The 12,692-nt window shown below is 36.9% G+C and overlaps 1 protein-coding gene across 1 annotated transcript in view; it reads right to left on the reverse strand.

Annotated features, from left to right (window-relative positions):
- Window positions 1–12,692, reverse strand: part of LOC120636039 (alpha-mannosidase 2) — a 186,483-nt gene that overhangs the window by 25,390 nt on the left and 148,401 nt on the right. The window contains exon 4 of the mRNA XM_039907298.1: window positions 11,528–11,611. Within this exon, the coding sequence (XP_039763232.1) occupies window positions 11,528–11,611 (84 nt within the window). The remainder of the gene's footprint in view (window positions 1–11,527; window positions 11,612–12,692) is intronic.

Here is a 12,692-nt window from a genome sequence, read left to right on the forward strand (position 1 = left end):
CTGGAATTTTATAAAATTGATTAATAGCTTCATTGAATTCAGGCACGACAAATAACTAGTAATTAAAATGTAGAAGTGGCTTTCGTCGAACCTATCGTGCAACGATAAAAAAAATTGCTTCAAACTCTTTTCCATATCACCCCTAAGCTATGCTTTGAAACAGAAGCGGTCAGTAGGGTTGACATCGCTCGCTTCGTGTCTCTTATGACTCTGGAGAGACAGCCTTATTAGATAGACAGTAGTCGCAATCCATTTCAAGCGATTGACAACTCGTATACAATCATGTCACACACAGGCGCGGGTCACTTTTATGCCGGAGAAGTATTTTATATAGAATTGATATGAAATGAAATTTATTGTTGAAATATTGCAGTTTGCAATATTGTTGGGAATCCTGAAGTAAGTTTTAAAATAAACCTGTGTCGCAAGGTCCCCGCTCTCCTCCATATACAATTTATCTATCTTAACAATGAAAACGATAAAAACCAAATATCTATAATCTAACATGCTAATCCTGGTGTGTATACGTTTGTACATGTGCGTGTGTGTCTAAGTTTGCGTGTGTGTGTGTTTTTTTGTAACGATATTACTTTAATAATTTATCGGTATCTTCGTAATTTAAATTTTTAGCCAAATATTTTGTGTAGTCTTGCATTGAAATAGCGTTTAATTTCAAGTTTGTTATACAGGTAAGTTGATTGTTTTTTTAATTGTCTACTGCCGTGAAAAGCTAACAGCGTGGTTACTTCTCCTATTTAGTTGTCCTATGGACTGTAACAATTGCTTGTAGGATTACTAGTTGTCGAATTGTAAATATTTTTGCAGTTCTTTATAAATCAAGCGTTGGGTATCTATATGGTCTTAATTACATGAATTTTAAAAGGGACCTTTGCGCAATCCGAAGCTGTATTAGTTAAGTCTTACATTCACCGTCCCATCCATCCATGATCCACCCATGTTCGCAGAAGAACAGTATACAAAGTTCCAAAGCCAAATAATATGGTTTTTAATAATTTAGGTGGTACAACATGGCGTATTTTTTCCCCCGCAGGGGCAATAAGGTAAATTATTATTTCTGAATTTTCTCTGGTCTGGTTTGTTCGGAGGCTTTGGCCGTTGCTAGTTACCGCCCTTCCGACGATCTGACTACCATCTTAGACGGCATCATCACTTACCACCAGGTGAGAATGAAGTCAAGGATTGTAGTAGCATAAAGAAAAACTAATCAATTCATTGGTCTTGTAGGTCTTGTTTGACAAAATCGTGTCTAAAAATAATAAGTCACCAAAAATATCTAATTTATTTTAAACGTTTGCTATTTTATGCTCAACAACTTAACAGTTACTTAGTTGTATAAAACTATGTGAAAGAGAAGCAAAAAAAATATAAATAAGCGACAGTTCGCGAATCTCTTTACATATCTCTACGTAGAAAATTTGCAGTTGCAAAGTTATTTTGAGGGGTTTCATGGAATTTTCAAACTTACAAATAACATACGTAGTCTGGTTCTTCGCCCCCAAACTAAGGAGGTAACTTTTAAGCTACGCATTATTTTGGTTCGTTAATCGCCCTTCATAGTTTAAGTTAAGGGTGTACGTTACGTTTTGATATAGTATAATTCTTGTGATAAATCTACTTTAAAAATGGACCTAGAGACATAGACTTGCTGATAAAGAGATTATTTTTGAAAATGAGTTTATAAATGTGGTATATGAGACCGAGCTTATAGGTACAACTTCTCAATTATAAGCAAAGTAGTTACAACTTGTGAACAATGTTAGGATATAGTTTTTGACAATTCCAAACAAACAACCGTTTCTTATCGCGTTACCTGCAAATTCATATCTTTCATTTTTTTGTTTTAAACGAGCCATATTTATAAGGAGAGCACTGTCGCCTATAACACAGGTTTATACCTAGCTTAGGGACAGTTGATTTCTGTACATACGTGTTAATTATAACAATAATATATGTTTATTGTGCAGATGTAATGTAACTTGTACCTATGTTTTATTGAACAATAAACAATTATTATTATCGCATAAAATAATGAATATGAAATAATCCTTTAATAAAATATTTTAATAAATCATAAAATCTTAATCTAAAAATCTTATCATATGTGGCGTATATTATAGTCTTGGGTTTAACGTCTATTATTCGAAGCGGAAGCTAGTGTTGTTGGACATTAATTAGGCTGATGATAAAATCATAAGCCATTCATAAAAGTTGACCTGGAAACGTGGTGTACACTTGACCGATTTTCTATGGAACAATGGTACCCAAGTGTTCATGCAACAAATGCGCCAGTGTTACCCACAAAATAGCAACATTTCCAAGTTGGTTACCAGGTCATAATGCAAACAGCACGTAAAGCCACCAACTCTGATATTAATCGTTAATTAAAGCTACGAGAGCTACGAGATCAAGAACCTAAGCCCACTGAATGTCTAAGCACTGTATATCTAAAATAGGAGAGAGAGTAAGAGAGATTAGCTCCATCATATCAACCCATTACCGGCCCACTACAGAGCACGTATCTCCTTCCACAATGAGAAGGTGTCCACCAGTAAAGATTGTACTGGCCCAGTACAGATTGGTGGACTTCACACACCTTTGAAAACATTATGTAGAACTCGCAGGCATACAGGTTTCCTCACGATATTTTCCTACAACGTTGAAGCAAGTTATATTTTTATTACTTAAACAACACGTAACTTAGAAAAATTGCAGGTGCGTGCTGGGATTCGAACTCGGCCCCGCGAAAGTGAAGTCGAGCTCCTACCAAATGGGCTATCACCGCTTCGCACTGATTAGTTTTTTTTATTTTTTATTTATTCATAAGACACACCAGCGAATGATTGTAACTACATTTTTATAAAAAAAAAAAATATGTGTTAGAACTGCAGATTCTGTTTTATTCCCATTTACATTGTTTATGTTGAGGACCATCTTATCTATTTATAGGCTATTGCCTATAACAGTCCTCTGCTGGATTAAAGGCTAATTCTCCAACTTCAGGGGTTGTCCATAATCACCACGCTGGGAAGGAGTTGGTGATCGTAGTGGATGGTGGTAGTGGCACAGAGGACGCTGATTCCCGCTCTCCATTACATTCCCTTAGTCACCTCGTACGACACCCGCTGGAATAGGTGTTGTGGTAACCTCTAAGAAGTTTGAGGTTTTAAAGTGGCTTTTAAACACGAAAAAATATGTATCCAAATAAAAAGGGGGGCTTTCTAGGATGTCTTAGAGATAAAGGATAATACAACACGGCAGTAAAAATCTTTTGGGCAATAGATTGATAAATAAATAAATATACTACGACAATACACACACCGCCATCTAGCCCCAAAGTAAGCGAAGCTTGTGTTATGGGTACTAAGATGACCTATGAATATTTTTATTAATATAATACACATAAATACTAACTGATAAACACCCAGACACTGAAAAACATCCTTGCTCATCACACAAACCCTTTTCAGCTGTGGGAATCGAACCCACGGCCTTGGACTCAGAAAGCAGGATCGCTGCACACTGCGCCAACCGGCAGTCGAAGATTACATCTTACAATACCGTGGAATACGATGATGATAAGAGACAGTTACGGGTACAATATTTATACATACAACTCATCAAAACACTAGCTATAATAAAGGTTGTCAATCTCTGCCTCAAACCGTTAATCAATTCAGATGACAAATTTAATATCAGCGTGCACATTATGTGAAGCGAATGTAGTCAGTTAACACCGAATTAGACAGATTTAGCCTAAAGCAAAGTTATTTCGAAACTGCGAGGTGCAAGGCTTCGCACCTACGGGATGTAGTAGCAATTTCGATAAAAATATTCAATATTTTGCCATTATTATGCCAATCAATTCAAGCTATTCTTTTCATACTTAGTTATTTTTCTATACCTCGGAAATACATTTTTTTCTGTATGAAAGTTGTATTTAAATTTTATTATGAACAGTTTAGTAAGATAATACACACATTTTTAATATTCATCAAAAGAAAAAACTGTATAAGTTGCCTATTATCCACTCCTGAGCAACCGTCGTAAAAATTCGATGTTTCACTAGTTTCTTACGACATATATATAAAATCTCAACACGTACATAAACCATGTTTTCACGGCATCGAATTTTAGATTTAAAACAGTTTTATATAATCAATACTTATATATACTTAAGCAGTGATAGCCTAGTGTGGGTAAGGTTTCGGCTTTCCTTTCATCGGGACAGAGTTCGAGCCTCGGCACGCACCACTGACTTTTCGGAGTTATGTGCGTTTTTAATCTAAGAAATTTAAATATCGCTTGATTTAACGGTGAAGGAAAACATCGTGAGGTAACCTGTATGCCTGAGAGTTCTCCATGATGTTCTTAACGGCGTGTGAAGTCTACCAATCCGCAGTTAGCCAGCGTGGTAGACTACGGCCTACACTCTTCCCATTCTGAGAGGAGAGTCGTAGTGGGACGGTCATGAGTTGATTATTATGATTTATATACATTTTGGTAGTATACTCATTTATCTACATGACATTTTTTTTAAAGCAAGCAAGTATTTGGATTGGTAGTTTGGTTTTGGTATTTTATCTTATATGTTTAAACGAGCAATTCTTGTATTATATATTCCATTATATATATATGTAATTGGAATCTCGGAATCGGCTCCAACGATTTTCATGAAATTTAGTACACAGGGGGTTTCGGGGGCGATAAATCGATCTAGCTAGGATTGATTTTTAGAAAATGTAATTTTATTTGTGTTTTCCGGTAATAACCGATTTGGTGCAGACGTAGTTGCACGGGTCAGCTAGTGTTAATTAATATTGGATAGACGCAGGCGTTACTTTGCGGTATTTCATGATGAACTCTTATGTTATGAAAATAAAGCTTGATTTGCTATACTCCGCGAAAAGCAGAAGAATCTATGTGGTGTAATTTATAATTTCTTCAATTCTTATACTTTACACCAAACAGATCTTCGGCAAACTTAATAATAATTTTTTTTTTTTTTTGTCTTACAATTATTCATTGTAAAGTCAACATCTCCTGGGGATGCTCCGGTTTCGGAGCGAAACGTGCGTTGAGTGTACATTGCCGAAGATCGGTTTGGTGTGGAGTAAAAGGATTGAAGAAATTATAAATTACACCATACAGATTCTCCTGCTTTTAGCGGAGTGTAGCAAATTAAGCCTCATTTTCATAATATGTTAATAAATATTTAAATCTTAGTTTGTACTTGTGTTTCGTAAACACGCTTCGTTGCCAGACGAAAATTGCTTATGCATTTATGCCGGAACGCCGCGCCGGTATGAATTATCGCATTAACTAGTAATTGGGGCTTATGATCTCGATCATAGATTTAAGCGTATTAGCAGAGCAAGTATCCTCTTCGCGCGGATTAAATTGGGTGTAGTTGTACATTTATAGCAGTTGTCGGAATAAATGAAGAAGCGGCGATGAGACTTTGAATTCACTTTCGTGGGCCGACTTCGAATCCCAGCACCTCTCACTTTTCTAAGTTATGTGCGTTTTAAGAAATTATACTATCAATTGTGAGGAAACCTGAGTTGAGAGTTCTCCACAATTTTCTCAAAGGCGTGTGGTGTCCACCAATCTGCACTGGGCAAGGTGGACTACGACCTTAACCCCTTCTCATTGAGGGAGGACACTTCGTCCGTGCCCTGTAGTGGGCCGGTAAATGGTTAATATGATGATGATGATAATGGCTTTTTATAAAAGTACGTGTACGTTTCACGGGTGTAAAACCGGGATATAAAGTATTGTAAAAAGGTCAGTGTCAGTGCAGAGGCTAAGCCGAACATACGTAATTTAAAAACATACATCCTCACAATGTTGGGAAAAAAACGAAGCGCAAACTAAGTATATCCTTTTAATGCACCTATTAGAGTAATTATTATTTATTTCAGCCTTTAAAAAACTAAACTTTTAAAACATTGAATTCGAAAATTATCTTAGTGCCACATAAGTGCCAAGAACTATCTACGCTCTTAATCGCTAACTTTCCAAAATTAATAGTTTTTTTTATTTACTTATTTGCCTCGAGCATATCATAAGAAGAAATACATAAAATACTTTCATCCTCACCATATCTTTAGCCTAACTACGCTCCACTGCTGGGCCAAAAGGGGTGAAAGGGGGTTCGAAAGGTATTATTAGAAGGTTGTTGGTATTCGCTAAGATTTTTTATAAAATCTACTCACGAAAGGGTGAAGCGGGGCTTGAAATTTTTATAAATAGTTTTATGTTTTTAAACTAAGGCTATTCAAATAGTTTTAAATGGAATATCTAAAAGCGTTTTTATGAACCCGGGGTAACAGGTTTGACATAGAGGATTAAACTTTGTACGTATATGGAATTATAAATTTCCAATACGTCCGTCGTTAATGGAAACCATTTCATCATTCTGAATTTCCAAGCGGATGCGTTAATTACTTTATGTAGTCTGTGATGCTGTTGGCAAGTGTTACTGGTGCTTGAAGCGAAAAGTCAAAAAAAAATATATATAACTACTTCTGCATTTTATATTCATTATTTTAAAGATCAGTAAACTGGACAAAACCGCCGAGGATCAGCTAGCTATAAATGTTTGACGCGCGTCGATTTAGGTTGTTATACCTAGAATTCCAATGCTACCCCGGGATATAAATATCCAATTATTGTTAATTGTGCACACTTTTGAACAGACTAAAATAGTGCTATCCTTTTCACATTGTTTCGTGCAGAAAAGAATAGCAACATTTATAGACTTTACAGTTTAGTTGACTTAAGAGATATGTGTACATCAGAACTGGCACCAATGACACTCTCGCGGCTTACCGTCTTATTATTATATTCTTCTATTTATATGCGGTTAGAAATATAATGTCAACACGCTATAACAGTTCACTAAGGCCTCTCCCAACAGGAGGAAGAGGAGGGTCCACCAAGCTTTAGTTTTAAGTTAATGCAGTTATCACCATCACTAACATTAGTGTTACATGTTAAATGTATGAACGCTTCATAAGTGCCTGTGAGTCGAATATTAAATTGAACAATGCTTTTTTAACTTGTTTTTAAATGATTTTAAAGATTTCTCGCAAAAATTTCTTTGGGTAGACTATTGTATAGTAGTGCTCCCTCCACCTGTATAGTTTTACTGCCATACTTAGTTCTAGTCTTGGGTAATCTTAATTTATGCCTATTTCGTGTATTTAGATGTTATTTAGTTTTAAAAGTAATTTGTTTATGTATGACTTCGGTAAGTATTTTTCTAACTAGTATGCATGTTTTGGCCGAAGAATCTTCTTCTGCCAATCATCATTGGCCTCTCTCAACGGGATGGTTTGTTCATTATCTCGCTTGGCTATTAGTAGAACAGAGGACTCTGTTACCCGTTCTCAATTACATTCCCTTCGACACCCGCGGGAAGATGAGGGGGTGCTGAAAACTGTGTTCTGATTGGTCGTCACCACATGGCAAGTACCAACTCGGAGCTCGAAAATTAGCGGTGATTGACCCCCGAGCCTAGGTAAGCTAGTTAAGATGTCGGTCCCGCGCCTGATCTCATTCCGGTCGTGTAGGAGCTGCCGTCACATCACAGTGTTACACAAAATTGGGCACTAAAATATCGCCCGAGTAGTTGTAAAATCACTCTGGAGATCACAACCGTGACTGAGAGCGGTCAGGGAAAATGTATGTATGTAAATATAAATTTATAAAAAAAGATACTAGTACTTTAGCACTAGGCAATAAAAATTATACATTATCACCATAATCGTATCAATTACTGACCGAATACAGGGCACGGAATGTCTTCCACAATGAGAAGGGGTTTAGTCTGTAGACCACCACGCTGGCGGATTGATGGACACGACACCCGCCTTTAAGAACATTATAGGAACTCTAAAGCATGCAGGTTTGCTCACGATGTTTTCCTTCATCGTTGAAGAAATATTAGTAATTAAAACGCACATAACTTAGAAAAGTTGCTGGGATTTGAACTCGGCAACCCGATAGTGAATTCGAAATCCTACCCCACTGGGCTATCACGGCTTCACTTTATACATATTACAGTTTTATTTTATTGTGTAGTGTATTTATTTAATCGTAAGCGGCTTTCTGTAATAATTTAAGATTTTCCTTTGAGTAAAGACCTTCTCCAGAATTTCCCAAGACTCCTTTATTTTCTAGCTCTTTTGCCGAATTTAATGTCGCTGACCGAGTTTTGTATCGCCTACCTATATTACGTTTTCCAATTTGGCCGCGCGATTACTTTGAAGTCCTTGTATATATTTATTAGAGTATCGGGTTATAATTACTGTGCTGCACTCTTAAGCTGCGCAGTTTGTCGGGATCAATAGCTAATTAGTTTTATTTTTAGCACTAACGTTAGGTAGCCCGGGAGAATACGATTTCAGCTAAAATGTACCTTGTTGTCACCACCCCTTCTCTTCCGGCTGGTGTCTTACCAGGCGACAAAGGGAATGTAGCGGGAACGGACAGCAGCGTTCTTTATGCTACTACTACCATAGATTATGGGAAAACCCTACCGAGGCCTTGAAGAGGCCTTTAGTCTAGCAGTGGGCTGTAATATGCTATAATATGAACCCAACATGTAGTAAACTGGAAGTAGCAAATAAAACAGTAAAATCAAAGTAAACTAACGATAGAATACGCAACAAATTGTACTAGTAAGTATTTAAACCCTCATTAATTCACAGTGTCTCATTATTATATTAGTCACACAATTTATTCAGGCTCTAACTAAAAGCATTTTACTAAAGCTTCCATCGTTTACACATTATTCCATTAAGAAAATATTCCCATCTCATAAATTAAAATAACATCTCAGTTTAATTCGAAGCAATCTTCATAGCAAAATTGTTACAGACAAAGACCGCCAGCGTCAAAGGTATTATAAGTTATAATTAATAGAAGCTTTCTTTTTACTCTAGTTCTTTCAGCTTCACGGTAAAGGTTTTTAACTTACTTCAAAAAGAAAGCAAGAATTTTCTGAATTCGATCCGTAAGTACGAGAGGCAAAGTTTTTACTAACATTTTAACCAAAATATTTCGGTACCCTATTATTTTTAACAAACGATTATTATTAGTGACTGGATAGGATTAAACTACAAAATATTTTTTTTTAAATGCCTACATTTAAATCAGCAGGTTTCGGTTAAATAGTAGCAAGGGAATCCTCTACCAGTTGTTCATTAATATATCGACTGATTAACACAAAATTTAAGACCTTTAGTAGCTTAAAATCCAATCCGATAACAAAAAAATGTACAAAACCAACAGACACTTTATTATTATAATCAAACCATTACAGGACAATGCTGGGCACGTGTCTCTTCTTCAGTTTTAAAGTTAATCGCAAATTGATGACCTATGCCTCTGAAACATGGCCGTTAACTATGGGCCTCATAAGAAGGCTCAGAGTCACTCAGCGGGCGATGGAGAGTGCTATGCTCGGAGTATCTCTACGCGATCGAATCAGAAATGTGGAGATTCGTAGAAGAACCAGAGTTACCGACATAGCTCAACGAGTCTTGAAGCTGAAGTGGCAATGGGCCGGGCACATAGTTCGGAGAAAGGATGGACTTTGGGGTCCCAAGGTGCTGGAATGGCAGCCCCGAACTGGTAAGCGCAGCGTTGGTCGACCCCCAAAGAGGTGGACAGACGAGATTAAGCGCGTCGCAGGTAGCCGCTGGATCCAAGCGGCTCAGAACCGTGGAATTTGGTACTCCCTACAAAAGACCTATGTCCAGCAGTGGACGTCTATCGGTTGATGTGATGTGATGATGACTGTTTAACTGGAATGAGGATGCATTCCCACAGCTGGGCATAGGCTTCCTCTCTCTAATATGAGGTTTTTTTATCACAGAAATTCAACCAATATAAACTGTGACTTTCATCATATCAACCCATTACCGGCCCACTACAGGTAACGAGTCTCTTCCCACAATGAGAAGGGGTTAAGGCCTTAGTCCACCACGCTGGCCCAGTGCGGATTGGTGGGCTTTGAAAACTTTATGGAGAACTTTCAGGCATGCAGGTTTCCTCACAATGTTTTCCTTCACCGTCTAAACAGCAAGTGATATTTAATTCCTTAAAAGCCACAAAACATAGGACGGCCGACTGGCGCAGTGGGCAGCGACCCTGCTTTCGGAGTCCAAGGCCGTGGGTTCGATTCCCACAACTGGAAAAATGTTTGCGTGATGAGCATAAGTCTTTTCCAGTGTCTGGGTGTTCATCTGTATATTATAAGTATTTATGTATATTATCCATAAAAATATTCATCAGTCATCTTAGTACCCATTACACAAGCTACGCTTACTTTATGGCTAGATGACGATGTGTGTATTGTCGTAGTATATTTATTTATTTATTATAGGAAAGTCAGAGGTGCGTGCTGGGATTCGAACTCGGCCCACGAAAGTGAAGTTGAAGTCCTACCCACTGGGCTAGCACCACTTCTGGCTGAATAAGAAAGGCGGAAGAGGTTGGAAACGCTTATGTCCAGCAAGAGACGCCTAGGTTGTTGTCGAGGATGATGAAGATCACCAATAGTTGTCACCTAAGAGTTGGTCAAACGTTTCTTTCGATAGATATCGACTAAATTATAAGGCATTCAATCATTAGGGTTTGGTGAAAACGGGCATTAGACCTGTTAGGTGTCGCTAGAAGTTCTAATCCATCCAATAAAGTTTTGGCAAAATCAGTCCAACTGTTTAGGAGTTCAGTGTTATATACACGAATATAATGAATAACCTTTTAAAGATAAGGTAAATTTACCAGCAGGAGTTTAAAATTGTTATGTTATGTCGTTAAAATGTATTTAACACGTGTAGCTTTAAAGTCAAGCGGCTATATACAAAAGATTTAAATAATGTAAATACTTTTGCATTTGGGTCTTAAGGGCGCATTAATGACATGTATTTAATACCATACCATACCATATTCAATAGAAACTATCAAATTAGGTATTAAGAGTTTGTTCGCAAGTTACTTTTACCCTTTTCTGCAAATAACGTGTACACCATTATGTTGAAAATAGATATAAATCTTGCAACGCTTTTCACTACTTAAGCACCGCGTTTGCGGGACTTCTCTCACGATAAGGACCTTATTCTTGGCCGCATTCTTCATTATCGTTGTCGGTCGTTGATGGATTTTAATACTATTAGGCGTTTTTAACAAGAACATTTTATACTATTATAATAGTCTTGGCCTTTCTAATTGCAGCTTTGAATGTCTGCGATTGGTTTGTTACTTGACGAGACCCGCCAAGTACAGGGAAAGGTGGTGAGTTTTTCTTATACCAGGAAACTAATATTTTAGTAAGCCTAAGTTGTATTGAAGTAAGTTTGAAGTTAGCGAATGTATTTATCACCATCATTTCACTGCAATCGCATTAAAGGTTCATCCTATATGCAAACAGAGAAGAGAATTGTGCTCCAGTTAAGCACCGGATACATTCAGAGGCATAACTACAAAAGGGGCTCACCTGGAAGTCAAAAGAGGGGTAAATGGTCTTCGTGTCGATGTCGGCTTCGATATCCAGCACTACTGGGCATTGCTCGATTGGCTCCTGCAGACAAAAGAAAGAAAGATGTACCTAGGGATGTATCAAAAAAGTTATACTGTCCTAATTGGTGTTAAAATTGTTGTTTGACGGCCGATTGGTGCAGTGGGCAGTGACCCTACTTTCTAGTCTAGGTAGTAGGTTCGATTCCTACTGCTCGAAAATGTTTTGCGTGTTGAAAATTATTTTTTTTCAGTGTTTATACAACGTGTAACCGATTTACGAAATAATATTGAAGGATGCATAAGTGCATTTCGTAAGAAATCACCCGGTAAAAATATTAAAACAAAGGAAGCATATTTATTTTTCCGTACAAACTCATTCAAAACATTGTAAGTGTTTACTTATGTCAACCCTACTGAAAAAAAAATACCGACACGCGCATAGTAGCTACGCTACGCGATGCGTAGCTAATAAAGTGACATAAGTTATATGATTTTAATTTTCATGTACTGTATCTGATTTCTTTCATGAAAAAATATGACAGTGGTTTACTCAAATCTATTAATTTTTCGATTTCACAGATAAGTCTCAGAGACACGGAGTCTCAGAAGTACATAATATTCCTCTAAAGCCTGTGAAGTATTATTTCGGTTTTCATTTACACGCTGTTTATATACTATAAGTATTTGTATATCATTCATAAAAATATCCATCAGTTATCAGTCCAGTTATAAATTTATTTGTTTAAAAAAGCACATTTTTGTTTTATTTTTATTTAATGCTCGTTTAGTTTTCGTTACATTTTAATTTCATTTTCTTTTCATTTTAAGAATAGAGTTATCTCTCTGACTTATGTCAGACACTCAATTTTCTTAGATTATGTATGGGACTACGCATATACTACATTATTATTGATCGATGTACTAAATACAGGTACAGCGGGATTGAAACCGCATCTCTCTGGCTATCGCGGTCAGAGTGTTTTAGTGTGACATTATAGATACATGTATTTATTATCAGAATAAGTAGTAACATAACCAGTAGGATAAAGTAGGTGTAGGTAGAAGTCGAATACCTGAGTTATACATATTTTACTATCTATAAAATAAATAAAATTTAAGCGGGTTTTTGCGATGTCCTAAGA

The sequence above is a fragment of the Pararge aegeria genome, chromosome Z, assembly GCF_905163445.1.
Source record: "Pararge aegeria chromosome Z, ilParAegt1.1, whole genome shotgun sequence".
Lineage (NCBI taxonomy): Eukaryota > Metazoa > Arthropoda > Insecta > Lepidoptera > Nymphalidae > Pararge > Pararge aegeria.